Source organism: Neodiprion pinetum, chromosome 7, assembly GCF_021155775.2.
Source record: "Neodiprion pinetum isolate iyNeoPine1 chromosome 7, iyNeoPine1.2, whole genome shotgun sequence".
Lineage (NCBI taxonomy): Eukaryota > Metazoa > Arthropoda > Insecta > Hymenoptera > Diprionidae > Neodiprion > Neodiprion pinetum.
This window is the reverse complement of record NC_060238.1, coordinates 85,001-112,289: the sequence shown is the minus strand read 5'-3', so window position 1 is coordinate 112,289 and position 27,289 is coordinate 85,001. Positions and strand designations below refer to the sequence as shown.

Here is a 27,289-nt window from a genome sequence, read left to right as displayed (position 1 = left end):
GTCTTGTGAACGTGAAATGTTGTGAACTGCTGCATGCACGCATTGATCCTCGTTTGCGGTGAAAGATACAAAATATCAGAAAAGTGTCGTGCAAAGATCTTCGCGTATAGTCAACGAGTGTCGAAATTGTGCGTCGCGCGGTAAAACAGTGGAAGTAACAACAATTATGCGTTAAGAATGCTAACCATGAAAATTTCAAGACGATGGATATTACAGTTACTGGTAGCCGGATCAGCCATCTATGGTATACTAGCTGCTGCGCACACCGAAGAATCTACGAAGGCTACAACGTTAAACGACCAACGGATACATCCTCTCGGTGAGTTCAATGCTTCGCAGGAATCGCATGAGGAAAACAACCGCCTGCAGACGCTTACGATTAAACGACGTCGTCACGTCGTTCTCGTACATATACGTAGATACAACAGCGGATGAGCTCACGCACCGTTTTATACCTATATACGGCGTATACCGCCTACCTGTGAGAAACGTTGCGCTGTTTTAGCGAATCGATTTTCCTAAAAATAACGCGAAAATTATCCAACCGGTCGAGAGGCTTTTGCATTGCTTTGAATCGGTTAGGTACACGGTTTGTCAAAACTTGCTTTTCACACGAGGATTCCTTCTCGCGCATGCAAACGTTTCCGTCATACTTACAAGCTATAAATAGCACAGACGCTTTCGCCGCACATATGGATATTATTAATTGCCACCAGGGTAGGGTAATTATATATATATACGCTTCGAAAGTTGTGGCGATAATTGCTAGAGAATTGATATAATCACAGGCGCGTAACTCGGAAATTGTCCGACCGTGTACTTGACGCACGTGTACGCGCACCCGAACAGATTGCTTGTTATAGTTAAATTTGATGGGCGTATTCGCGTAAATTCGGTTATCCGAGCAGTATCCGCAGCAACAGGTCTGCTTTTGCGATCCTAATTGCGCTCCAGCTTAACGGAAAAAGTCACAAATTCTTTCCCAGTTTCTTGAGCCGTTCCTCGGATTGCAAAACGAATTCCCGCACCGATATCCACGTGGGATATACAGGGACTATACTGTTACGTGTTGTACCGTTATAGGTGCATGTATTGCGAGCTCCGATTATCGATACTCAAATCCGGAATGAAACTGCGTAGTATTTTGAGGCACTTAAACCAAGCTTAGTACAATTGGACGGCCTGCCAAAGTATAACCAATCACCTATAAGTTATGTACAATGTACATTATACGTACATAATATCGACAATGTTACGAGAATTTCCCATACAACCTCCAAGTTCTCCGTTTTGATGCCATTTCGGATGCGGATATATTTGATCGATGGATATTGATTCTCTTCTCCAATCATGTGATAATACATCATACATCCAAGAATATATTATATACTACATATAGCTATTCGCCTGTCTGTGATTCACTCGAATGCTTGTATTACTCATGCGTATACCTCTATACGGCTGCTCCTCCTGCCGCGTTTATTATACCTGCACTCCTGCGCATAGGCCTGTATACCTGATCCATCCCTTGCCTAAAATCCGGTATATTGCTGTCAGAGCTTAAGAATGCGGTTCCTGCGAGTAGAAGACGATGACAAACAAGCTCCTCGTATCACGTTTTTTACTATGAATACACGTACGGGTTTCGAGATATTTGTAGTTTCTCCCCGTCAAATCAGCTGCGTACGTATAACACAATTTTGGAATTACAAATAAATTTGGTGTGCGGCAACAAATGGTCGAACTTTGATCGATGCCGTTACGTACGCCTGTGGAAAATTCTAGTCGAACGAAAACCCTCATTAGTCCCCTCGCAGGCGAATTCATTGGATTGTACCGGAACGGTGACTTGGTCTACATTTCTTCTGCATCACGGCCAAGCCACCGATGAGAACACGTAATTTTGCTCATAAATTATCGCTGCAATAATACAAGAATTCGCAACAAGATCGTACATTTTTTCATCACAAAATGAACGTAGCCATGCACCTATAAAAATCCAACGTACCGTAGGCTCCGGGATTTAACCGCAGGCGAGAAAATTGAGCAGGTACAAACGTATGCCTACATACACGCAACTTTTTCACAAAATGTAGTTCTCGGTCGCAAGTTTGACGGCACTGACAGTGGTATATATACGTATAGTATACGGTATTTACGACCGCTGCACGAATATTTTGCTTGTCTTCACTTCTCTGCAGTGCATACAGAGGTGTGTAAACTTACCGAGTTACAAAGATCCTGCATGTATTTTCTATACGATATGATAGTACAGTGCGCTATTACGGGTGACAACTTTCACCAGAACCGATTACAAGAAGGAGACGAGCTTTCTTTTCTACCTATCAAACCGCGTGAATTATAAATCTATGTGTGCGTGCGTGCGTGCGTGTGCGCGCGCGCCTATATATATCGCAAATCGGGCAGCCTGTGTGTTTTTATGACGCGCGGTATTTCGACAGTCTTGACTTGGGCGGTTTAGAATAAAATGAAAACAAATTACCTTTATAAGAATAAAAATAAAACATCCGTCTCTGTCCGATTTCAAAAATGAAAACTCGTACCTACACGCTATTCGCGGCGGCATCATACTCATACGTATAGAACATTTTTTTCTTTACCGCAGCTGACAATGACGTGCCTGGTGTCCGACCGTTGCGCACGACCGTCCCAAGCCACGAGACATCAAGGGAACAAGTTCATACTGCGACGGCAGGAAGTGACGACGTACTGCCCACGTATCCTTCGAGCGGGAACCAGAAAGCTTTGGCAACGGGCAATGTCAGAGGAAACGGAAACGAAGTCAAATATCTACTACCGTCAACGGTAACGACGACTGCCGCGTATGCGCCGTCGATTAATGCGACAAGAATAGCCAGCGAGCAAGCTGATTCGAAGGAGACACGGGTAGCATCCTCCGAGAACCCGGCTAAAGATGGCCCAGAATTTACAACAGAATCAAGGGGCCGCGCCATGCAGGGAAATAGCATCGGTGTACAAGGTGAGGGAAACACGGATACGAGAAATTCACTGCACGACAACATAACGGATTTAAGTGACGTCAGCATGGACAAGGATGACAAAGACATCGAGGGTGGGGAGTATTTGGCGAGTAGAAACGTATCCGGGTTAAACTTTCACGCGGATGCGTCCGGACCTGTTGAGCTGTCACCTGTTCAGGGTGCGGAGGTGAGATGTACCCGAGGCAACGAGACGTACGCGCCTGGATCGCATGTGTACGGAAATTGCGAGGAGCGATGCGTATGTAGCAACGACGGAAAAATCACTGATTGTCGGCCACTTACTTGTGCGCCCCCATTTTTCCGCGCTGGAAGAGAAATCGGGGATCCCCTCTGTCAAGAGAACTCAATACCAGGCGATCCCTGTTGCGTTGCGATAGTATGCGCTCAAGACTCGGGTATTTATGACTACCTCAAGTTATACCTTTATAACGCTAGACTGACCCGTAACAATTGTATATTATGATATTTCTTCTCGAACCGCCGACCCCTAAAACCGTTTGTTGTTTCATCCTGCCTGTATTAAAAGATGAGCCTCGACGGAGCATCGCCTTTGAATATTTCCCATTTGGTTAGTAACAAAAGCATAATCGATTTCTTCCAATGAGCGGTGAATAATTCTGTTTCCAAGCAATGAATCGCGGTAAAACCTCGATTAACCGGGTGCGGTTCGTCCGGTTCGAGTGCGGATTAACCGGTCTTGCTGCGAAATATTTCGTTGCTGTTTTCACTTCTTAGAATCCGCATTATCGCCGATAGAATGGACGACATGTATTCCCGAGGAGTACACGCAAGGAGGTGGATACTGACGGATCGATATCCGTAGACTTTTCAAAGCCAGTCTAAAAACAAAAGTGTTAAACGTCTTCTTTTTAGTGATAAAATGACGGTAGAATCATTATGAATAACACCTTTTTATTAATACAATATTGCTACCGTGAAACTTGCAGTGTCAATCATTGGCAGAATCGATCTACATTTTCCGATTTTACAAAACATACATACACTTTCGTTATCGTATTTGGATCCTCCGTGGATTTCATTTATCGGGGACGCACCCGGTCCCATTCGCCCCGGTTAAACGAGGCGGTTCACCGGGTACTCGAAATTCATTGATAGGCCAAGTATGCTGTACCGAACACCCTGGTATATTGAAAGAAAAAATTATCAAGTGAGAAAAGACGTCGCTCTATCCGATCGATCATTGACATTTCCCATCTAATTAACCGCCCCAGGCGGCACACTTGTCTACACGGCGATTATCATCCAATTAATCAAGCCCGGCATAATATCTTAACCGACGACAAAATTTAGCTTACAATTGGAATTTGCATTAAATCGACGTAACGGACGGACTATTCATCTGATACGTGGTAGCGACTAGGTCGACGAGCTTATATTATGCCATATGTTATGTATGCATGTAAATTATAGACATATAACGTTATACATATACTTGCATTCCTGTATATGAAACTACAGAAACGGAGCCGGAGGAATTCTGCTACCTGGGCAACAATACCGTGCCAAGGGGTGGCACCGTCGAGGACGGATGCTCGCAGGTATGCGTATGCGAGGCCCGAGGAAAGCTCAAGTGTCGGCCGAGATGCCCTTCGAATTCGACGTCAACGTCAATGGCGACGATGATGGCATCGAGCGCGAACCAACCCGACAAGTGTGTCCCCGTACCCGATCCCAGGGACACCTGCTGTACGATCACTCTCTGCGACGTGACTCTCGGCGACCACGAGATCAAGTCTGACTTACCGTCGGCGGAGCCGTACGATAATCTTACGAAGATAGAGGCGGTAAACTCGACTGCAATGAAACTATTTTTTTCCAATAATACGACACCGCAGAACGTCACGATTCAACTGTCAACGGATAACGTTCTTTGGAGGTCGGAGAAACTCCGTGAAGGTATGCAGACTTGACGACGTAGATCTCTCTGCGTTTTCACCGTGGCGAATACGTTGGGTGCAAAACATTTATGCCGCACCTACGGTATTATATTTTTATACCGTTTGCGTCCAAATCGTTCGGAATCATTCCCCGAGTCGCTTTACTCGTCGGTACGAATTTTTAATTGTACAGAGCCGTACGAAGTTGGGCGATAGCGGTAGGTGCAACGCAACTGCAGCGGTTCGTGTGATTCACACCAAATTGTAACGCAATTTTCAGATAGCATCATCGGAGGTTTGGAGCCCTCGCGCAACTACTACGTTCGAGTGATCGACGGGGCGGGTAATCGGCCGATTGCGACGCCCCTGCAAGTCAACCTACCAGGTCTGTCGAACGCGGGCCCTGCAACAACCGGTATCGATAGTAAAGGAACTGAGACAGCTGGCGTCTGCAATCACCGGGGTACGTCGTACAAAATCGGTGCCGAATGGTACGACGAGTGCATATCGTTCTGCACTTGCACCGGAGACGTTCAAGGGATTGGCCCAAAAACGGAATGCGCGACCATCGAGTGTCCGACCGACTTTGGTCTCGACGTGCTGGACCCGAATTGCCTTGACTGGGAGTCGGTGCCGGCAGATTTCGTGCCGGTAGCGCCCCGTTGTTGCTCCCAAGAGGTTAGGTGCAAGAACAACGGCTCCTGCCTTTACCAGGATAAGATGTACAACAACTGGAGTCAGATACCGACGAGCGTAACCGGATGCGACAAGAGATGTTACTGCGACATGGGAAATGTATCCTGTCAACCGGCGTGCCCACCCGTCCCAGCATTGCCGCCAACGAATCTCGACTGCCCACCGACTCACGCATCGCTGAGACATCTCCCCGAGGACAAGTGCTGCTTGCACTGGGTATGCGGAAACCCCTCCGAGGCCTCGTTGCCCCCAACGATCGGTAAGTTTTAAGTATCCGTGACTTTCGACTGGATAAATTATACATATACCTCACCTGCACCCATAAGTATAAGATCATGCTTAGGTACAAGTTCCACGGTGTCTCGTGTATACAGTCCACATGGCAATACACTTGGACATGCGTGCACGTCGCGATACGGTCTCTTGCACGCGAGTGATTATAATACATGATTATCATAAGTAGTAGTCGTATGGTACAAGGATCGATCGCCGCGAAAACTATACTCATACAAACACGCACACGCGCGCACACATCAATATATCATACTACCCCAGTGACGTGTACACCCGTTGCAAGGGTGTACGCAATAAGGATCATTGTAACAAGCATAACCTCTGACAACTGCAACCGTGACCGATTACCCCGACTCTTCTGTGACAATTGTGGACTTTGCTTATTCCAGGAAGGAACGGTACGTCAACGTATCCCGGCCCCTTTGCCACAGACAGTATCGATCAGCAGCAGCCGATTGGCGATAAAATGATACCGGGTATAAGCGAACCGATTGACCAACAGAAATGGACCGTTGTGCAGGGATTGTCGGATCGTTACGCAACGATCCCCAGACCAAAATCACACGAGAGTGCGGCAAACTTCGACTCGATTATTAACCCCGACTCGACCGACGATCACGAACTAATCCACTACCCAATGGACCCGGGTCACCCGACGTCACACACCACCGTTACGGCCATACCATTGACGTCCGCACCGCCCACGCCCCCACCTTACCACGGGCCCTATGACCCGAATTTCGTACCGACGCAACCTTTCGTAGAGGGCATCTTTCCATTGACGCCGCGGACCCACGTTAAAGCGAACCACCCGCCGATACAGGTCCCCAAGGACAAGTTGAAATCGAGGACGGAATCGAAGAAACCTGTCGAACTTATGAAACCGATCAAAGACGCGACGGCGGCCGCGGGTGGTGTAACGCGTTTCGCTCCCCCAACAACTTCAGAGATGTATGCAAATCTGTCGCAATTGATTCCAACAATGGATAAAATTTCACCCACATCGGCGGCGGCGACGACGAGTTCGCAAGACGCGCCTGGAAAGACGACCGCCCTGGTTTCGCCCCCCGACGATAAAAGCAGTTACACTTCGTTTAGCCACCGCCTGCGCGGGCCCAACCTAATTCCCGCAGCACCTCTCAATAACGGCGTAGTCGTGCCACATTTTCAAAATCACCGCGAGGCCGCGATCTACCAAGGCACGTCGCCTTCTACGCAGGCCGCAGGCAGTACCACAGCCGCGAAGTTCGACGTGCCGAAAACCGTCGCACCTCACGATCGATGGAACGACGACTCGCAATCAGCCGCGAGGGTTCCGGTAGCCGATAATCGATTTCACCTCATTCCTAGTACAAAACCTTCACGCGTAGCGTACCTTGGAAATTCGACACCCAATCTGCTCCCGTACGGGCCAGGTATCCTACATCCGAATACTCGCAACTTGCCCGAAGAGTTGTATAGCTTGATTAATCTCCGTCATCCTGGTCTGGTACGGCTGGAGGAATACCCGCACGGCGGTGATCAAAATCTTTACGACACGGCGATGGATCTGGGCGCGGGAGCAGAGGGACAACGCGAGTACGACGGGGTGTCGTACCGACCTGGCCCTTTGCAATATTTCAACCCTCGTGAAATTACCGAGACAGGCGGCGAATACGATGTACGCCAAAGCTCCGAGCTACCCAGCGAGGCCCGTCGACACATTGAGAAATTATTGCTTCACGTCGCCGAGAAGGATCCAAATCTCGGACCGTTCCAGCGGTACCCTGGGGGCGAAGGGCCGATTCTACGAAGCGGACCGCCGCCGCGCGGCTCGGTGCCGTTCTCCTTACCGCAGGATTCGGGCCAGTTCACCCGACTGAATCACCCGTTCTCCGGCGCAACCATAGTTCACGGCACGAGCTCGTTTCCCGCATCAGGTTCGTTTCGGTACACAGCAAGAGAAATGAAAAATAAAAAAATTGAGAGTTAAAAATAATAATAGTAATAATGTGCTCTCATGCCGGTGCTGCACCCAGACGGGTTCGGAATTACTGCCGCGTGTATACCGCTACTACTGGCAAGCCTCTGACGTTCGACATCCCCAATAGTCACTGCTTGTCGTACCCCAATTGTTGCTCGACACCCGATCAGCTTGCCGACGGTGCTCTACACGCGAGCGCAATTCCATTCGTCGGCGGATCGAAACTCAACGGATACTTTCAATCCATAACTTTCTATGAAATTTGTGCTGCTTGACTATTCTCCTCGTGCGTTGATATAATATTAACCCCTCGTTAAAATCGTACACCCTGCGGCGGCAAAATTACACCGACATATGCATACGCGCCTAATAGCTACCTACAGGTGTAAGACATATGAACATGTGTTACACGTATACAAAATGATCTAAAAAACTAGCAGGTCAGATGAATTGTGTTTTTAGGACTGGACCACGCATTGCCGCCGGGATTTCCCATCCGGGGTCGTCCAGAAATTCAATCCTCATCTGATCAGATCACGGTTCAGACGCTGGAGGCGGTTGCGGAAGATCGTATCAGACTTGTTTTTACCGTCCCTCGTATATTAGTGGGACTTCACGGGAGGGTTGAAGTACGGTATACCAGCGAAAAGATGTGAGTTGCGTATCTTACTAATTTACATGTATGTCATACAGATGCAACATGGCTAAGCTTCTGTTGTGATGCCTCAAATTAATTACCATCATTTGCCAATCGTGTAGGTATAATTTTTTTTTTTTTTTTTTTTAAATAACGCACTGCGAAACGCGCGCGTATAGGGTTATTACTGTCAAGCAGTGTATGGAAGTTATAAAATGATAAATTACGCCGAGAGGAAAGACGGTATACGTATTATATCCACGGTCAAACCACCACCGCTACGCAAAGCTGCGTACACCGTGTTCGGTTAAAAATAATCTGTGTATTCTCTCGATAAACTGATAACACTAACAAACAGGCCTTCGCATTATCGACTTTTATTCTTCGAATGAACAACGTTACTGGGTATAGTAACGTGGAAATTTTTGCATCATGACGCGACCGTCGTAGCTCTTTAGCACCGCGCATATTATACGGTATATTGTACATGATGGACAATTTTATTAAATTTCTAAAGGAACACCGACCCATCGACGTGGAAATCCCAAATATTCACGCCGCCCGACGATCTGATAGCAACGCAACAGCTGGAATTCGAATTGGGTGACCTAGTACCGTCTACCGAGTATAAGGTCATGGTTACGGTGAAGCTACGCGACTTGTCAAACAGCCCGATCAGCAAGATATACAGTGTGGTCACCCTGGAGGCAGAGAACACTGACGTAGCAACGCTTCCTCCGCAAATACCGACTGATGCCGAACTGACGGTCGCTGAAACAAACTCAACGTGGGCCAACATCGTCTGGAGAAAGTTTACCGAGTACGAGCTACAGTTCATCGACGGCGTCCAACTCCGGTATAAGGAAATCGCTGGCAAGGTCTACGCCGCCACCCCGCTGATTCACAGGGCCGTGACGAGCTACGTCCTTGAAAATTTGAAACCTTCAGCGACCTATCAAGTTGAAATATACTTCATACCTTTCCCTGGCCAACCTAACGAACTAGTCAGTGAAAAATCGGTACGTATGATAATCTATTAATTATGCGGGTATTCCAACGGTCGGCTTACCGTGACCCGGTAAGCCGAGGCGCAAAGGCTTTTCGTGCAGTGCGCGTGCCCTTCGTATACTCGACCGATTGATAATAATTTACATTATAACAGGTACAGGCCTGCAAGCTGGTGTGCTGGTCAGTCCGAATACGTATGATTTCAGGCAGATTCGAAAAAAGATCGTGAAAGAAGCTTCACTCTCAAGTTTTTGTATGTTTTGTCTTTAAATGAGGCGAAAACAAAGAGTTGAAATAGCAAAACTTCCGTCACGTTACATGACACGCATTGGGTCGCACATTACGGGTAGAAAAATTCGCTCCAACCATTTTGACCGTTATATATTTTTTGACAGTGCACGCGTTTACACGTATGATAAACTTGCAACATCAGTGCGTATAATATACATAGGTATGTAACCGTACAGATCGCCACACATTATTCCAGATCAACTTCACCACGAGCTCAGCGCCGGATCCGTACGCCTTCGACATCAATGTTGCGATAAAAGGCATAAAATCAACGGAGGTGGAAGTCGCTTGGAAGGGTGTGCCCTATCCGGAGGACAAGTACGTGAACATATATCGAGCAATCTACCAGAGCGATACAGGGAAGGAAGATACCAGCACGTTCAAAATAGCCAAGCGGGACTCGCCTGCTAAAACGACAATAGGCGAACTCAAGCCAGGGACCCATTACCGCCTGTGGATCGAAGTGTATCTCACTAACGGCAGGATAAAGAAAAGCAACGTGCAAGACTTTGTTACGAAGCCGGGGATCCCTATGTCCGCCGGTGTTTTGCAACAACAAGGTTAGAAGCTAGGCTTTGTAATGTCGCGAAACAGATCCGAGCGCACATACGCCAGATATAACGTGCGAATCATCGTGCATTATCCACACATAGGTATGGAACGAAATGCTTTTGCATTCGCTATACCCTGAGTTTTGGATTGGTGCATTTTTTCTGTTCAAATTTATAGAATCTCTATAACAGCAAGTTCAACTGCAGGCTGTGCAGTCTATTCTACTGCTCATAAAAGTCGAGGCTTGATTACTGGCCGCGTTATCATGGAATTTTTCGAGTCACAAGTAACGTACGCTACCGAATTGCAGCAGTTTGAAAAGCATGCCCGTACGTGCCGGTCCCTGGCTACATCGTCACGGATCATTACAAATATAACGTACAGGGTGGGCCCCGAAGAGAAAAAAAAAAAAAAAAGGAACCACCCTGTCGATTTCTTTTCCATGTAATTGTTGTACCCAGCTGCAAATAGATAACGTATTTAGCGCGAATGTGGTATACGGTATGTTACAATTTCGTGTTGCAGGAAAACTGGCCACGCAGTTCCCGCTGCACGAGGGTGACTACTACGGTCCTCTTGTTATTGTCGCGATCGTCGCGTCTCTTGCTATTTTGTCAACGCTCATTTTACTTATGATGCTGATGAAAAGACGCACCAGCAGCAAGGCGGACATCTCGCCGCGGAAATCAACCGCCGCTTACGATAATCCCTCCTACAAGGTAGAAATACAACAAGAAACTATGGGTAATCAATCACTTTTATACATGTATCACCTTTATACATTATATACAACTCCGCCTTCTCATATACATATAGGATATCGTGCAAGGTCAACACTGACCTTTCACATTTCGTGAAGTTATTCAACGCCCTGTTTCGAGCTGTCCGTATTATACACCTATCGTATGCATGTACACACATGCATAAATCCGTGCGTACATACATTAATTTCCGCGTGGGTGATTTTTTTCGAAACTGGTACACTCTTGGCCCACAAGGCACTTTTCTTTTGCAGTAATTCTCCGATACGATAAGACGCGTCGTAGTAGATTTACCCTAATTTTTCTCGATTCTCCGACTCACCTGTTCAGCTCTATGAGAGCGCTGACATGAAATTTTCGAAAAAAAAAAAATAAATAAAAATAACAAAAATGCTGCATTTCTATTCGTTGAAAATATGATGTTTTTGTACAGGAAGTATTCGATAAGAGAAAATTGTTTCCAATCTATAGATTGAACAATGTCTACAAAATTAATGCGCAAGCGCGAGGTCAGAAGGGTGCGTGAAATTTTTTAAAAATTATACGCGGTATAGTCTGACGTTTGTTGACAGGCATACGAAGTACAAGTTTATAGAGAAATAGAAAGCCAGCAGGTCAAGAGAAGTGTCAGGATTCAGAGTCATCGTCCGTAATGTGGCTGAAGTTAGTTGAAACAAAAATTACTATTTCGCACCTTCAGAATAACTGAATAATTTGAATTTGAAAAAACTGACTATATGTCAATGCTGTATTTAACGGTTCGATAAATTTCAGTGAATTCCAGAGTCACAAAATAAGAAATTGCGTATTATAAAAATGCATCATTACGGTAACGTCGCAAACTTCAGCCTGATCACCCCCACGTGCATATTTGCCAATACGTTTGTACCAATTACCTGATCATTTTATCTCTTCAGACTTATAGTGTGTGTATATTGAATTTGTTATATATTTATATATGGTGTATGTACATATGTTTTAATTTGCACACCCGCAGACTTGTGAGAATGCAACGCCATCGGTAAGCTGCAACGGGCACGAGATAGAAACTGAAACGATTCGGTGAATAGTCAACACCGTGCCAAGAAGTTTTTTCTGCCCTCTGTTCTCCCCGCCCCTCTTCGCAAGAATTTGTGTCGAGTTGTTGAATTATATATCAACCACCATTTATTTATTGTCCGATCGGCGGTTCGACGGGACAAACCGTCGACGTTCGTAATAATTATTACACAGTTGTGACTCTCGATACAATATACGTTATACATATTATATAAATATACCTAAGTTTAGCACCTATGCATACGTTATCCATACGATATAATGCAAGTGTCGATGCGAGGTTTTGTAATATAAAAACTGATAATTGTATATACATACGCATGAAAAGTGCCAATTGAAATCAAATGAAATACGCGTGAAAGTTTTAATTAATTCTATTTTAGATGATTCGACAGGATCCCCATTCCCCGTCAGCAAAAATGTAAACGAACTCCTTTCAATAATACGCTACACAGTTTGAAATTATATTTCAAGGTAAATTGTTCGTTTCCGGGCGAACGGTATAAAACCTGCAGGTTGCGCCCGAACCGAATCTACTAAGTATGATGTACATACAACACACCACTTTTAGGTATCAATTATACATGATTTATAATACCCTGTGCATACAAGCGCGGTTAAAGGTATTCCGTAAGAGTTGCCTCCAGGTCATTGGGCGGAGTGGTTGGTGAAAAACGATCGACGGGCTGGCCATCTTTGTCGACAATAAATTTCGTGAAATTCCACTTGATCGCGTTTCCCAAAAACCCACCCTGTCTTTCCTTCATCCATTTCCACAGCGGATGAGCGTCAGGCCCGTTAACTTTGATCTTTTCAAACATGTCGAACTGCACATTATACGTTCTCGCAAAATTCATTATATCCGTGGACGATCCAGGCTCCTGGCCGTTGAACTGGTCGCAGGGGAAGGCTAATATCTTGAGCTTGTGTGTATCGCGATACTTTTCGTAAAGTTCTTCGAGCTGGGCGTAGTTGCTGTCTGTAAGTCCACACTGACTCGCGACGTTAACGACAATGCAAACAAACCCTTTGTAGATCGAAAGAGATACGTCGTCGCCGCGTATATCCTTCGCGGTGAACTCGTGCATCGAGCCGGCGTTTCTCCAATCCGTGTACTGATCAAAAGTTTCCATCTTGTTCGCGGAGCAACGATCTCGGTCGTTCCTTCGGCATGTCGAGTCCTCGGAAGCTGTATAAACCAGCTCCGTTGTTCCGAGTGACAGGAAAGTAACGAGTATCGCAGTTGGGAGAATCTGCGGAAGCACCGACCTTCCATCCATCCTGGATATGTAATATCGTTGGGTAGGTATTCGATTCGCGAATAGTTACCGTGCAACGTCACGCGCGCACTTATAAAACGAACGGCGCTATCACGAGACGGTCGGTCGTCCGAACGGAATGTCATCAGGAATCGCGATTAACCTCGCAATGCTTACAGTCATTCCCACTCGACCGTCCTCCTCCCACCACCACTTCCGCACGGTAAGCCATCGCAAAGCGCGCAGCCGTGTTCGTCGCATGCTAGCACGTATTTACGTACAGACGTATACGCGCGCGTAAGAACGTGCATTCATTCGGTCGCGTCGGTGAGTTCGCAGTACGCTGGCCTACCATCGTTGTGTTTTCGTGCACAATTATTTAATGCCATTTATTCACAGTCGCAGGCGTTTACGTACATCGAGTTACGTGTTACAAGTTACTCTTGATGAAACGCAAACGGGTTACACGTGTATTCGTGTGTACCGAGTTGCGTGCGATGATCGAGCCGGCTGCTACTCGTTGCCATTACTTGCGCTATTTCACAAAACGTATGCGAGTAAAAATTGAGTGTCGGGTAACAGAAATATTTTAGCTACAACAATTAAATTGCTAGATCTGAGATAAAAGCCCAGCGACAATCGGACGCGTAGACGGCCGGATAGGAGTTTACGTGTTACTTGATTCTTTTGGCTGCCGTTAACTCAAATCCATCACCGTTCACGTACGTGATCGAGCATTACCGATTACCACATCTCATAATACGTGACACGGTGGACCTCGTGTCTATAGATCGACCCGTTCGACGTTTCGGTATAGTAGTGCAAGTTGCGAAAATTAGTAGCTCACAGCACGCATCTCGATGCACGTAAACGCATAAGTGGTTGTCCCTCAATTATTTCTGTTACCTGATATTCAATTTTTACCCGTACGCGTTTTGTCGAATAGCGTAAGTAACGACAATTATTTCGGCCCAACGCACGAAACTCGGTGGACGGTAAACATGGTGTGTTATACGAGAATAGCAGCCTATAAAGCGAATCGTGTGCGGTTCGCAGCGTCGCCCTACCACGGTCCACGTCTTCCCTCCGAAGTAGTGATACAAGTGTAGATGTAAATGCCTTAATTACAAATACGGGGCTAATCACCCGAAATTTGAAAATTCCAAGTCACCACGGGTAATTTTGAGCGGAGAAAATCCGGATATTTCAGAATATACGCTGCTTTTTTTCAAGATTTTTCTGTAATGATTTAAGTGCGAATATGCATACCATGCAACGTGCATTAAGTCCCTACAAAATTCTTAACAAAATAGATCCATGTATCGTCCCGATTAGTTAGCTACTCGTAATCTCAATTTCAATTATTTTGCCATTTGGCAGGTTTCTTTTTTCCAATACTACAAGATACTTGAAGCGTGACAAGTTTCGAAAGGAATAAAACGTTACTGTTAATTATTATCAATCGTAATTCATATTTATATATCATCAACTATAAGTATAATTATAGCTTGTAGCTAATTTAGCGCTCGGCTTTCTTTCCACGGCTTTTTCAGGATTGCATTGAGATTATGTACGTACGCATGCATGTATGCATGCCGGTAAGATCGCTCAATTGCATAGCGTTACGGGAGCGGGTGATTTCAGTGGACGCAGCTAACTGCGAGAGATTATAGTTGTTAGTGATCTCGTTATTGGCTACTCATTTCTGCTCAAAGACATTCGCCAAAGGAGGTTAGAATTCGTCAACGCGTAATATACCTTTCTTTTTTGGTAATTAAATCGTCGCGCGGTGCGCTAATTGTACAAGGTCATTAAAGAAGGCCATGAGTGCTATATTGATGTATTTTCGCATTTCGATGCCGGTGAAAAAATGGAATTGAGCAAGCTCACCTGAAAAGTGTCGTTTTCTGATTATGCGTTCCTCGTTGAAGTGTATAATTTCAAAAAAAGTCGTTCTCTCTTAGCTGTGCAATTACACAACATGCTCGGAACCTTGGCTGACCGCACTGTTAGCGTAGTATACCAATTATTCTCGGCAGGTTCATTAATCTTGAACACTCTGTAAACTTTGCGATTACTTTTACGGTTGCAGTCCTACAGTTTCCGACCAATGCAAGCTGTCGGCACTTTCGTTTCATATTAATCGAAACAGGGCTACGCGTTGACACTGCACTCACGACACGGTCGACGGATATGGATATGACATGGATACGGGAAGATTGGGTTACGGAACTTTGTTATCAAAAGAAGACCTCTAAGTTTCAGCGCGCTCGTCGTCCGTGATATCAAAGGACAAAATCAGCCGCCTTTGCAGCCTCGCCAATCGCCGAACAACGGTCAAACGATCAACCACCGCTTGATTGACCGATGTACCCCCGCATGCCTACGTACGTACGTACATAGGCAGATGTGCACGTATAATGTTCACCGTACGTTTATCACTGTGTTTTTATGGGTTCAGCTCATCGTCCACGCCTATCACGGCTATCACCTGAAACCTGAAACGATCGACATCTCTCTACCCTGCGTAGATTGACAATTGAATGTCGTGATCACGTGATAGATTCCAGAAAAATTCCCGGTAATCGTGATTGAAATGGAGGAGTTTTACCTTATAAACGTCACATGATAGACATTGGTATTAACAAGCCTCCGCGGCGTCTCATACTCTGGAGTATTTCGAAATTCGACATCGGCTTACGATCTGACCGGCGTGTTGGATTTTCGGGGTAGGAATCGATGTCTATGATCCCAGGCCCGACTTATGACTATTGGCAACATGATTGACGTGCAAAAATTAAATTGACAATTATTCTTAGGACATGCGGATCCTAACGAAGCACAAGGAGCTAATTGAACGCGATGCCAACGACATTTCAATACTATGGAAATTACTACAAATGTTGTTCTACTGTGTTAGCGCAATAGCCGGCTACGTCACCGCACACGCATTTTTTATGTTTCAGGTATAATTCAGCTCTGTAAGTTCAAGGCATAAATCTCGAGTTGTAATTTCATTTGTGATTTTTATTTGAGGTAAATAAACAAATATTTGTTGGAATTATCTCGCCTATAACTACCATGTTGCGCTGATAGCAGCGAGCGGCCAGGATTCCTAATATTTAGTACAACCAACCGTCTGATTGAAATAGGATTTATTTGACCGTCGTTGCATATTGTGGGCGACGCCGGGGTTGGAACCAGATCGTAAAGTGTCAGTGGCAGGTATCGTTAATTACAGGATCTCGTCAATGGGACAACCTTGGCAAGACAGGCTGACAGTCAGTTACAACACTCAACATCATTGCTCTACGATACAGATAATATCGATTCTTTCGTGTATCTGTGGTATTGTTGGCTTTTCTTTCTTTTCCATATGTGGGCGCGGAGGTTACCAAGTTGGAATGTAAGTTGTCAACAATGAGTTAGGTGTGCATACAAGAGACAATGCAACGATTATTGATTAAACAATATATCTTCGCATCCAGATACTACAGTCCCTGGAGACTGGTTGGACCGGCTATACTTTTCAACTTATGTCTGACGTTGCTAACTTGGCGGTCGGCCTGCAATTTCCAAGAGGGATTCCATCATTTTCAATACCGTCTCAATGGGATGCTAAATCAATCTGGGTATTCTTTTGTCGATTTTTTCCCTCATACTTATTTGCCAATGTTACCGGCGCTAACATCTGTATAACATACGCGTCTTTTGTTCTCTTAAAGGAATGAACCCATCACGGAATACCTGCCGACAGGCAAAAAAAACACCTACAATAGACTTGTGTGGAAATATTATGGAATCACAAAGGTATGGCACGATGACAATTCTATCACACTCCAAATTGACATCCTTACGTGACGCTGATTTTATCCAAAGAATTTATTTAAACAAAATTTATGGGTAATATCGGCCATCCTTGAGTATGATTCTCGATTACAAATTTTGCGAGATTACTAGTTTAAAATATTGAAACTTGCGCTTCGTCTCACCGCAATACAAAAGATCTCATCTTGGGTGGAAGTTGCTGCCTGGGTCATGGGACTTACACTTCTGGTACTACGAGTTGTAAATGTCACCGACTTCAGGTTGATGAAAACCTCTGTATATGCCCTCGAAACAGAAGACGAAGAACATCGAGATGAATCTCTTCGCTACAGATTCGAAGAATCATGAACTTTGGTAGTGCGCGTTAAAACTTTAACCGGTGTTTCTAGCACTCCTCGGTTTAATCCATTCTTACAACAAATAAATCCTATTCTTTGCATACGAGGTGAAATTGTTTACATCAATACCTACATCAAACGATACATCAATGATAACGCAGTCTACGCCGTAGCATTTTTTCAAAAAAATCTTTCAATATTTCCTTGCAACATCGCCCCACAATATCGTTCAGGACCTCCCGAGATTTCGTAAATTTTTTCAACACCTGCCTCGATCAGCAAAAATTTTTCAAGATTTCACAATACCTCAAAAAATCTGAGAATATTTCATACGTAACAGACCGAAGAGTAATTGGGAAAGTATAATGGAAGAGGTGAAATTGCCAATGATAACGTGAAAGGATAAGAGTTGTATGACCTATATTCATCCATACTAATTAGTTGTAATAATCATGCGGAAGTGGTTGGCGCTGGTATATAGTAAAACTCAGGCAGAGTTTGTTGTGCTTTCTCAAGCAGATATTCTTGCACAATTACTTACTTTAACATATGATGCGTACAATTGTGTGCATATAAAACTGCTATTATCAGTCGGCGTACAAGCAATGACAGATTGAGAACACTGGGAACGGCATGGAGACGTTTGATGTTTCTTGCTGCCAAGGCCTCGGGTATTTTATTTAAAATTATCAACACTACACGCACATGGCGTACACATGTTACATAGATTACATACAACTGTTGCGAAAAACAATCCAGTTATACCAATCACATAGACAGGCAAAAAATGAGCAAGATATTGGCGGTACAGAAAAGCGAATAAATATAAAAGTTCGTGAATTAGTCAGCGAATCGCGTGGCCATGTTTGCGCTGCGATGTACATTCCTACCACGCAGGACAAGATTTTGTGCCGGTGATTGATGACATGCTCTCGTAGGTTCATCATCTGCGGCTCTGAGTTGTAAAAGGAACATCCTTCGAGCACGGTCGGAGAGATTCAAATATGATCCGTGAAGGAGGAGGTAAGAGAAAACGATTACTTCCCCCTTCTTCGCCGAGATAGGGGTCGCACCCTTCAATGGCCATTTGTTTTGATCTACCCAGTGATATTGTTCACCCTGCTCATCCGTTATACCTTTGTCAGCCAGAGGTCCAAGTTTATGACTTCCTGGATAAACTGCTAAGCCTCCATTCTCCGGAGTCGTATCATCCAGGTGTAAAAATACAGCTACCATGGTGTGATTTTTGAAGGGAAAGTAGGGATAGTCTTGATGCATCAGATAAGGTGCTCCATTCTCAGGGGGCTTTATGTGCGCCTTGGTGTGATGCAACAAGACATCTGGAGTACCCAGCACATCTTCCATGGCATCTAGCAACTTTGAATTCATTATCACTCTGGTGAAAACGGAACTGTGCATTTGTAAGTTGTGGATCGCCTTCACCTGTTAGCAAGCCCGTTGAAACATAGAATTACTCGATCGTTAAAAGTGGAGCACCGGAGAGATACACATAGAAAATACAAGTGCTCGGAAAATTAAGGCTAAGCAAAAACGTTATGATGTACAAACCGTATAATCAATAAACCCAGCCTCTTGCTTCACCCTATCCCCGCTCCATGCGGATTCCAGTCCCTCCAGATTCTCTCTGGTCTTGCGCTCGAAAAGCTCGTTGTATTCTTGAGAAATCTCTTCCATCTCGGCCTCGCTGAATATTCCACTCAGCTTGATGAATCCATTTTTCTCATAAAACTCCTTGTCCTCAGGCTTCAGATATTTTAAAACACCCATTGCGTAACGAACTGACGACCAGCACAGTTTGCAGCAACACGATTCGAACTGAGGATTTCTACTAGCTGGGCCGTTACTTTAACGCATATCACCCCACTGCTTCTACCATTGTCAGTCCCTCTCTCTATATTCAATTCCTCGTTTTTCCTTACTTATTTTTGAAACCGCATTTGCCAATGCCCAGTGATAGTCAAGCTTACATATCAATTTTTTATATAACGCAAGAAACATTTTTCGCACAGTTGTGCAATATTGTTATCTCTCAATTCAGCTGTGCTGCTTACGTAAACAGCCAGTTTGACAAGCAGACATTTGACCGGACGGGAGAGATAGGCCTTGTTGCGTCTCATCGTGATGATTTCGTTGGTTCTTTTCCCTAGTTACGTACTAGCTTTGATGGAAAAAATTATCATTTCTTATAAACGTCGTTTCGCGAATACACAGGAAGCAAAACCGTAAACCTGTCGGTATGTGTAATTTGTAATAGGTTGTAAGCGAGCGGGCCACGCGCAAAGCTTGGTCAATTCAAGTAGATGCCACTTGCCAAACGGCTGATGCAATAACCGAGATGATCCAATAGTCAGTGACCTGAACACCGTAGCGCCAAGTTAAGAGGGTTATCAAGCGAAACAAGCCTATCAGTGGTACGGCCCTTGACCCCTTCAAGACCAAATACATTTTGGTAGATGGTATTGAACGGCACATCTCTGATAGATGCTGCGGACGTCAAGATCGTAAATTATAATTTACTGACGTTGAATGCATGTAATGGAAAATTTCGACACAACGTCTTACGTAACGTACCATCTTGCCTCGTGACAACGAAAATCCTTCAATTTCAAGCAATCTTCCGAACGAAGTTAATAATTGTTCAATCTATACAAAGTAAAAGCTTGATCGATTCACAGAACTGAATGGTTATTCCATTTTGCTCAGTCAGTGTTTACTGTTTTACCTGGGGTCAGGCCGCAAACATGGCTGTTGAATTTCGTGTTTTCGATTGGCTTTTCAAATTCATTTGCAGCAAGACTGGACATATTCAATTGCGTATTTACATAAGTGGCTTAATAGATATAAAACATTACACAACTGAGAAAGTGCTCAGCGATTGTCCATAAAAATCGACATCTGATGCTCAAGGTTATAACCATTTCATCAATTATACGAACTAAATAATCAGCTAATCATTTATCAGCCTGGATGATATAATAAACAATAAAGTTTTGCCAGAAGGGTGAAGAAAAAACAATGATTGCATCACCGAGAAAACTTGAAGCCTTTGATAATGTCTCTGGACTGATACCATTGGTAAATACTGTCTTGGCCCCCTTCAAATATTTTTTCAGTACTGCGGTGTCCGGCTGTGTTCTGACTAGGTGCCAATTCCGAATACGAAGCATCTCGATCTCGATATACGCTTACTGTATTCTTGCAATTGCAATTCCACATTTCTTGACTTTTATGGGACAGCTTTAGGTGTAAACGACTTCCTGCCGTCGCATTAGTTATCGCGTAACGTGGTTTAGGCACAAAGAATTCCGACACCTTGTTGCAATCTCTCTTTTGCAAGAGGAAAAACGTATTCGTGGGCATCAAAGGCAACGCCATAGCTTCTTGAAAATCTACGCTCTCCGTTATGGATCTGGGAAAAATAATAACATGAAAGATAGACCATAAGCAGGTGATAGATAAGAAGGGGGATCGCAGTGTCGTACCTCATGAGGTTCAACAGCGGCTTACGAGGGGAATGCTGCTGCTTGAAATGGCACTGTCCACTGAGTATTTCTGGGGGAAGGCTCACTCGAAGGCAGAATTTTGGAGCAAGTATTGTCGCGCCCATTGATATAAAGATTTCCTTTACCGCTGAACTCTCGCAACATAATTCGGTATTTAAATGTTCCGAAATATTCTCCAGGCAACTCAATGTTGCTCTCGCCGTTGCCAAACTCCTGTCGTTGACTCCTACCGACGAAGCTCCCAGTCGCAGTAAATACTCGTAGCTCACCGGAATCTGTTGCTTTTGATACAACAGATATTTGACCAGCTCCAAAATTAATTTGCAACACGAGTCACTAGTTAAAGGTTCGTCCAATTTCACACACACTTCTAACTCCTCGATTTTTTTTCGCCCCAGCATTTTCGTCAATTACTTCGACCAGTCGTGTACCTAGGTCGTGTATGGGTTATCTACGGCTTAGTTTTTGTGCCCACAGACGATAGAAAATATTATGCCGGCGTGCAGGAAATCGTAAATCAGTCCGAAATCAGTCGTCGGTCCAATATGACGCCAATACGTAACAAATCAGTGTTCATCACACAACGCACACATTCGAATAGATGTCTTATACTGATACAACTTTTATTCGCTATGATAATACATATTCGAAACTGTCAAACATAGCCACTATACCCATGTCATTGAATACGTCGAGGAATGAAATAATAATATGTATGCACATGGAGAATGCATCGGCGCTGAAAGAGTGCCGCAACGCCCGATAATGTCCCCCAATGAGGGCGAGGGAGAGGAACGTAGTTAGACAATGTGCTCTCTCTTCCTGCAACAGAAGCGTCCCCATCACAGTTGTTCACCCATCGAGAATTGGCTAAGTGCACTGTTCGCACTCACTCGAAATAATCCGAATAATACGTGGAGTTTCTATGGAGTTTCGGAATCGTTTAACCCGTTTTTACTACAAACTTTCGAGAGTTGGTAAACTTACCAATGGTGAATTCCTGCGCGTACGCGCAGTATATTTTCAAAATGCGCGCTACTTTGCCGCATCATGGAGTCGCGCTTGCCAGATACTACCAGAAAGACTCTGGTGATCTCCCTTTCTCGCCAGTTGTATCAGCTCTCCTGCTTCCTCATTCTCGTTTTCTCCTCTCTCTCTCTCTCCCTCTCTCTCTCTCTCTCTCTCTCTCTTTCTCTCCTTCCCTCATTCTCTTCAGTCAGATGGCCAGTCAGGTGGCTTCGTTCATTTTGACACCGGTTTTCAACGACTGAAATACAGTTTCCAACGAATGCTCTTGAGGTTTACGGTACGTCTACCTAGGATGTATTCCATTGAAGTTATATCTTCCATACCTGCGGTGTTGTCGACCTGTGGTGATGTGTGGGCAAAGTCCAGCGAAATCCAAAGAGAATAGGATTGGCCAAGTCAACGAACCCAAAAATTCAACAGTCGTTAACCGTCATTCGTGATCAACTGTGAACGTGAAAAATCACTCATCGTACATCCTTAGCACCGTTCTGAGACTGGTAATAATTTTTATACTTGACCCTCGGTGTTTCTACCGAATCCACGATAATGTCGTTTTCTTAGAAATATCTTGCTCCAAAATCGCATTTAGGTTCCAACTTAATTTAAACTATATAAAAATTGTCGCTGTACGCGTAGCAACACAATTATGCTTGATTGTTTTTTTTTTTTTTTTTTTTTTACCTGTGACCGTTATGTTGCCGTGCGTGACGCGGCAAGTTGGAAGTATCCGGCGATATCTTAGGTATACCTGCTTGGGTCAGCTAAATATTCACATTTCATACGAACAAACTTATTACCCCTGTCGGGTGTTCTGTTATTTCGCGCTCATTTTGATAATTTGTTTTACAAATTATTTTATACATCATTATAAAAACAACAGTACCCAGAGAATTTCTTCAACCCGCTCTAATGGAATTCGACAAGAAGTATACATAATTCCTTTGATTACCTGAAAGCATTCATTATGTTATAATCGTTGTGCGACATAGTTCATCGTCTTTTTTCTAGGCATATCTAAGGTGAGTATTTCAATCCAAATTCATTATCGCGTGATACGCATTTTTTAAACACGTCTTATTGCTGTTGTATTGCATACTTTATCTACGATCAATTATGATCCTTCAAGTAGCTCCCAGCAGCTTTCACTTACTCCAACTGAAAGTGTAGACTATTCGCAAGAAGAAGAAGTGCGATAGATAAAAGAAAATCAGTTACTCCTCAATATTTGTGGAAAGCGCTATCAGTAATTCTCATTCGCTACAGTGGAAATATAATGTTTTTGTATGCCAGGTTATAGTAGACACAATTTCAGTGACTTTAGCTTGCTTTATATGGTGAATGTCTAGTAAGAGACCCTTCCAAGCCCTATGGCCACCGTCTGGTGCCAACACCTGTACGATTGTGGGCAAATGTTCAGTGGTAAGAGTTGTGCGTGTGTTGATGCATGCATTGACAGCATGCCATATAAGGATCTGTTACAAGGGATATACACGGGATACATCTTATTATTGAAACATCCGCCGAGTTATTTCAGATCTGTACTATTTCTTAAATTTATTGCACTATGTTACATTAGCAGCATAACATTTCTGATACATGCGTTTTGTTTTATCCCAGGTTACGACAATGGGTTACCTAAAGTCTATAGGCACCACATTCATCTATATTGGATTATTTCTGGCGCTCATCACTTTTCTACCTGGCCTACCACCAGATGCACAGTTTGCTGAATACAAGTAGGTACACAATGGAAAATTGAATGAGATGATTATATTGCAGATTGCTAACCACATTCCACCCGGCATCCTTTCTATAGATTTGTCACTGTTTCTTAAATATCGTGAATGTTTGGTGAAGCGGACTCCTTGAAGCTGCTGAAGGTGATTGATTCTTTGCACCAACTCTTATGGGCTAGTACTTACTATTTGTGTCTGGGGTCAGCTTTGCCAAAGATTCACGATGCTTCTGCTGTTTTAACCTAATTCACTCTGATACTGGGCAAGGAGACTAATTGTAAGAAATATTATTTTCAGACGCTTGAGATCCGTGAATCGTGTTATTCCCTGCAATATAGACAAGCTTGCATATCACTTATGTTTTTATCCTCTTTGCAAAAAACGTAACATAAAATTGTTCTTCAATTTACTCTGTGACGTGGCATTTCTCGCTCTCAACAAAAACAAACTCATCGGAAGAGTGTAGAGGCTGCGAGATGCAGATTTTGCGATTTGCAGTTTGTATTCTCTCATCGGTACATTGCCCCTAGGAGCGGGGGAGTTGTAACGCGGCATGTCTCGCTGTTTGGGTAGCAGTTTGGAACGGTGTTTAGCGGCAGCTCGAGTAGCTCAGTAGTGAGAGCAGTTGCCCAGGAAGCAAAAGGTTTTCTAGTTCCAATTCGTGTCCTTCAAGCCGTGAAATAATATTTCTGGACATACCGAAAAGCTTGTCACATTACACATCCTTTTAAACCTGTGTTCTACATACTCGACAGTTGTTTCTCAAAGTTTCATGGGTTCAAGTACTGATTTCATTACTTCAAATGCAATTATTCATACCGCTTGCGTTGAGAGCCCACATATCAGAGCTTATTCTTTATAAGAGCTTTGAATTCTATGTGCCACATGGTAGAATTTCATGAGATTTTCACTCACAGTATTTCTGAAACGAACAGTTTTTGTGCTTTATGTAATTTTCGTATTAATTGACTGTGCTGAGTTGACTACTTGAAATGCGTTGTGAAGAGAAACATTACTTGACTACAAAAAATTGTACATCCCCAATGAATCAAAAGTAAGACTAAAGTTTATGAGGAATATGCCACTCGGTCTCTGTTACAACTTGTCGTCCCTTTGCAGTATATCGCCACCGCAGCAGTTCCTAACGGATGCTCTGAAATTGAACAACAGACTGGATGATGCCGAAATTCTGTTTGAAGGGAAACTAAAGGGCCCTGAATCTTTTACCTCACGTAACGGGGAATTGTTCACCACCTTGCATGGAGGCGACATTGTTAAGATTATAGGGCATCATATTGTACCTATCGCCAAGTTTGGTAGACCGTGCGGTGAGTCTCTCCCTGAAAAATTTCCGTTCCTTAATTAATTACTTGAAATATTGCTCCAACCTGACCTTAATATTATGCATTATTTTTCCAATCTTAAAATACTTGAAACTTGGAATCAAATTTGGTACCTCTCTGTCTGATAGATGGAGTCTGGATGGAAAAAGAATGTGGTCGACCCTTAGGTTTACAATTTGACAAAAACGGAATATTGTACGTTGCCGATCCTTATAACGGTATCTTTAAGGTAGATGTCATGACAGGAGAGTATGATATGATCGTTGATATTTCAAAGCCGATAGAGGGTAAGTTACCCCTCCTCGCCAATAGCTTGGACATTGCCGCAAATGGAGACATATACTGGACCGACTCGTCCCAAGATTTTATCCTTCAGGACGGTGTTTACACATGTCTGGCAAATCCATCTGGCAGGTAACAATTTTAATATACACAAGTTTCATCTTGTTGTCAATCGAATTATCGAGCTTTGTCGATTGTACTAAAGCAGAATTAAATACAGAACAACGACGATTATGCCCAGTTATGTTTAAGAACATTGGTTTACCCTGCTTGTAGAATACCAACAGCTGGCGAATATTCTTATTTTTCAGGTTAATCAAGTATGATTCATCGACCAAGCGGAATACTGTACTGGTCGCAAACCTTGGCTTTGCTAATGGAGTCAAGCTGAGTAAGGATGAGAGCTTTGTAGTGGTAGCTGAGACAATGACATCTCGCCTGTCAAAATTTCATCTCAAAGGAGATAAGGCTGGCACTGCGGAAATCTTTATACAAGGCCTTCCTGGTTTGCCAGACAACATCCATACGGACGGAGGGGATGGATTTTTGGTCAGCCTGATAGTTACTGCTGATGCTGATCATCCCATCCTCGTCCAATCCTTAGCACCCCATCCGTATATCAGAAAAATGCTAGCTAGGATCCTCTACTTACTAGAAGCCCCGTTCAAGCTTGTCGAGGACGCTTATCCAAATTGTTATACTAAGAGAGCTGTACATTGGATCGGCCATTTTGAAAGTGTTAAATTTCTACAGCATGAAAGCGTTGTTGTGCTCAGAATCGGCTTTGATGGTAAGATCATAGACGTTTTATACACTAGCGATGGCAAAATCAGCGGAATAAGTTCAGCATACATATTAAAAGATTATTTATATCTTGGTTCACCATACAACGAATATCTGGCCAGGGTGCCATTGAAACGGGCATTTCCAGCTATGAAAATTGAATTAAACAATGTTGCCGATAACGTAGTCGAACGGCAAGACGCGAAAACTCCACCAAAATCTATCGGAGATTCTAAGCTGACCGGTTCAGCTGCTGCGCCTGTCGCGAGTGGAACACCAAAGCCAAAACCAGCACCGTCTAGAAGAAAACCAACGCAGGTACCTACCCAACAACAGGTTAACGTCGACCCGCCAACCCAGCAGCAGAAGCCTGTGACTGTTTCTCCGACAAATCAGCAACAGCAGGCTGTTACTACAGATACGCCAACTCGGCAACAGCAGCCCATATCTACAGTTTCGCCACCCCGGCAACAGCAGCCTGTCACTGTTACTCCAACGAAGCGGCAAGAACAACAGCAGCAACAAAAAGCGACATCGAACCCAACGAGTGCAGGGAAGGAAATGAGGCCCGAATCAGTGAAGGTAGTTCCTGCGCCTCAGCCTGCACAACCCTCACCCAATGTGTCCAAAGTGTCAGTGGAAGGAGGGAGTGAAAATAGGGAACGTGTGAAACCTGGTACCGCACAAAATCCAAACGTAGGTCAGCAGGCAAGAGTAAGGCCGACTCCACAACCGGCATTTACGAAGCAATCAACAACGCATCCCCATCAAGGGGCAACAGAAAATCCGAGTAACGCTCAAAAACAGTCACCTCAGCCCGCGCCAGTCACCGGTCGAAACAACTAAGGCAACGATACGAAACCTTATGAACAAACGGTCAAACCACTGACTGCTCCTACCCTGTCATCACGAAGCGAATGATACCGCAGGGTGACAAACGGCCGTCTGTGTCACTCTTCAAGCCCTTTGAGGTAATAATAACAAT

At 44.2% G+C, this 27,289-nt stretch overlaps 7 protein-coding genes and 1 long non-coding RNA gene across 18 annotated transcripts in view; 3 read left to right on the top strand and 5 right to left on the bottom strand.

Annotated features, from left to right (window-relative positions):
- LOC124223783 (RNA helicase aquarius) overlaps positions 1-15,513 on the bottom strand; it is a 45,187-nt gene extending 29,674 nt beyond the window's left edge. The window contains exon 1 of the transcript XR_011177600.1: positions 15,332-15,513. The gene's annotated coding sequence lies outside the window, so the exon portion shown is untranslated. The remainder of the gene's footprint in view (positions 1-15,331) is intronic.
- sas (stranded at second) lies at positions 140-12,913 on the top strand. 4 transcript variants are annotated; one of them, XM_069137668.1, is made up of 10 exons: positions 140-319; positions 2,627-3,001; positions 4,503-4,940; positions 5,202-5,876; positions 6,301-7,830; positions 8,337-8,526; positions 9,029-9,530; positions 10,007-10,370; positions 10,888-11,081; positions 12,121-12,913. In XM_069137668.1, exons 1-10 carry the CDS (start codon positions 178-180, stop codon positions 12,187-12,189), a joined length of 4,479 nt encoding a protein of 1,492 aa, XP_068993769.1. In that variant the 5' UTR covers positions 140-177; the 3' UTR covers positions 12,190-12,913. The 4 variants fall into 4 exon arrangements, with proteins under 4 accessions (XP_068993769.1, XP_068993767.1, XP_068993768.1 ...); XM_069137666.1 differs by having other exon boundaries at positions 2,627-3,418; XM_069137667.1 differs by having other exon boundaries at positions 2,627-3,418; positions 10,888-11,106.
- On the bottom strand, positions 12,273-13,599 carry LOC124223814 (uncharacterized). The gene has a single exon (XM_046636114.2). The coding sequence runs from the start codon at positions 13,460-13,462 to the stop codon at positions 12,800-12,802; it is 663 nt and encodes a 220-aa protein (XP_046492070.1). The 5' UTR covers positions 13,463-13,599; the 3' UTR covers positions 12,273-12,799.
- On the top strand, positions 14,651-17,878 carry LOC124223818 (uncharacterized). 7 transcript variants are annotated; one of them, XM_069137676.1, is made up of 7 exons: positions 14,651-15,172; positions 15,534-16,170; positions 16,261-16,407; positions 16,594-16,847; positions 16,930-17,073; positions 17,167-17,251; positions 17,447-17,878. In XM_069137676.1, the coding sequence occupies exons 3-7, from the start codon at positions 16,264-16,266 to the stop codon at positions 17,615-17,617; spliced, it is 798 nt and encodes a 265-aa protein (XP_068993777.1). In that variant the 5' UTR covers positions 14,651-15,172; positions 15,534-16,170; positions 16,261-16,263; the 3' UTR covers positions 17,618-17,878. The 7 variants fall into 7 exon arrangements, 4 of the variants coding, with proteins under 4 accessions (XP_068993777.1, XP_068993778.1, XP_046492083.1 ...); XM_069137677.1 differs by lacking the exon at positions 14,651-15,172 and having other exon boundaries at positions 15,650-15,828; positions 15,903-16,170; XR_011177605.1 differs by lacking the exon at positions 14,651-15,172 and having other exon boundaries at positions 15,650-16,170; positions 16,683-16,847.
- Positions 17,879-18,256: 378 nt separating this feature from the next.
- Positions 18,257-20,288, bottom strand: LOC124223808 (probable alpha-ketoglutarate-dependent hypophosphite dioxygenase). The gene is made up of 2 exons (XM_046636107.2): positions 19,177-20,288; positions 18,257-19,050 (listed from the first exon to the last, which is right to left on the bottom strand). Exons 1-2 carry the CDS (start codon positions 19,393-19,395, stop codon positions 18,448-18,450), a joined length of 822 nt encoding a protein of 273 aa, XP_046492063.1. The 5' UTR covers positions 19,396-20,288; the 3' UTR covers positions 18,257-18,447.
- Positions 20,289-20,429: 141 nt separating this feature from the next.
- On the bottom strand, positions 20,430-22,244 carry LOC124223810 (MAD2L1-binding protein). The gene is made up of 3 exons (XM_069137674.1): positions 22,119-22,244; positions 21,111-21,953; positions 20,430-21,037 (listed from the first exon to the last, which is right to left on the bottom strand). The coding sequence occupies exons 2-3, from the start codon at positions 21,530-21,532 to the stop codon at positions 20,653-20,655; spliced, it is 807 nt and encodes a 268-aa protein (XP_068993775.1). The 5' UTR covers positions 21,533-21,953; positions 22,119-22,244; the 3' UTR covers positions 20,430-20,652.
- A 122-nt stretch (positions 22,245-22,366) lies between these two features.
- The window catches only part of LOC124223791 (adipocyte plasma membrane-associated protein Hemomucin), a 5,567-nt gene continuing 644 nt past the window's right edge, over positions 22,367-27,289 (top strand). The window contains exons 1-5 of one of the 2 annotated variants that reach the window (XM_046636070.2): positions 22,367-22,657; positions 23,778-23,896; positions 25,016-25,224; positions 25,368-25,653; positions 25,833-27,289. The exon at positions 25,833-27,289 is cut by the window's right edge and continues 644 nt beyond it. In XM_046636070.2, coding sequence (XP_046492026.1) covers positions 23,787-23,896; positions 25,016-25,224; positions 25,368-25,653; positions 25,833-27,150 — 1,923 coding nt within the window. In that variant the 5' untranslated portion in view covers positions 22,367-22,657; positions 23,778-23,786 and the 3' untranslated portion in view covers positions 27,151-27,289. Of the gene's footprint in view, positions 22,658-22,880; positions 23,180-23,777; positions 23,897-25,015; positions 25,225-25,367; positions 25,654-25,832 lie in introns of those variants that run through there. The other variant, XM_046636071.2, reaches the window with a different exon arrangement.
- On the bottom strand, positions 23,674-25,511 carry LOC138191231 (uncharacterized). The gene is made up of 3 exons (XR_011177607.1): positions 25,353-25,511; positions 24,307-25,236; positions 23,674-24,223 (listed from the first exon to the last, which is right to left on the bottom strand). It is a non-coding gene; the product is annotated as an uncharacterized lncRNA (long non-coding RNA).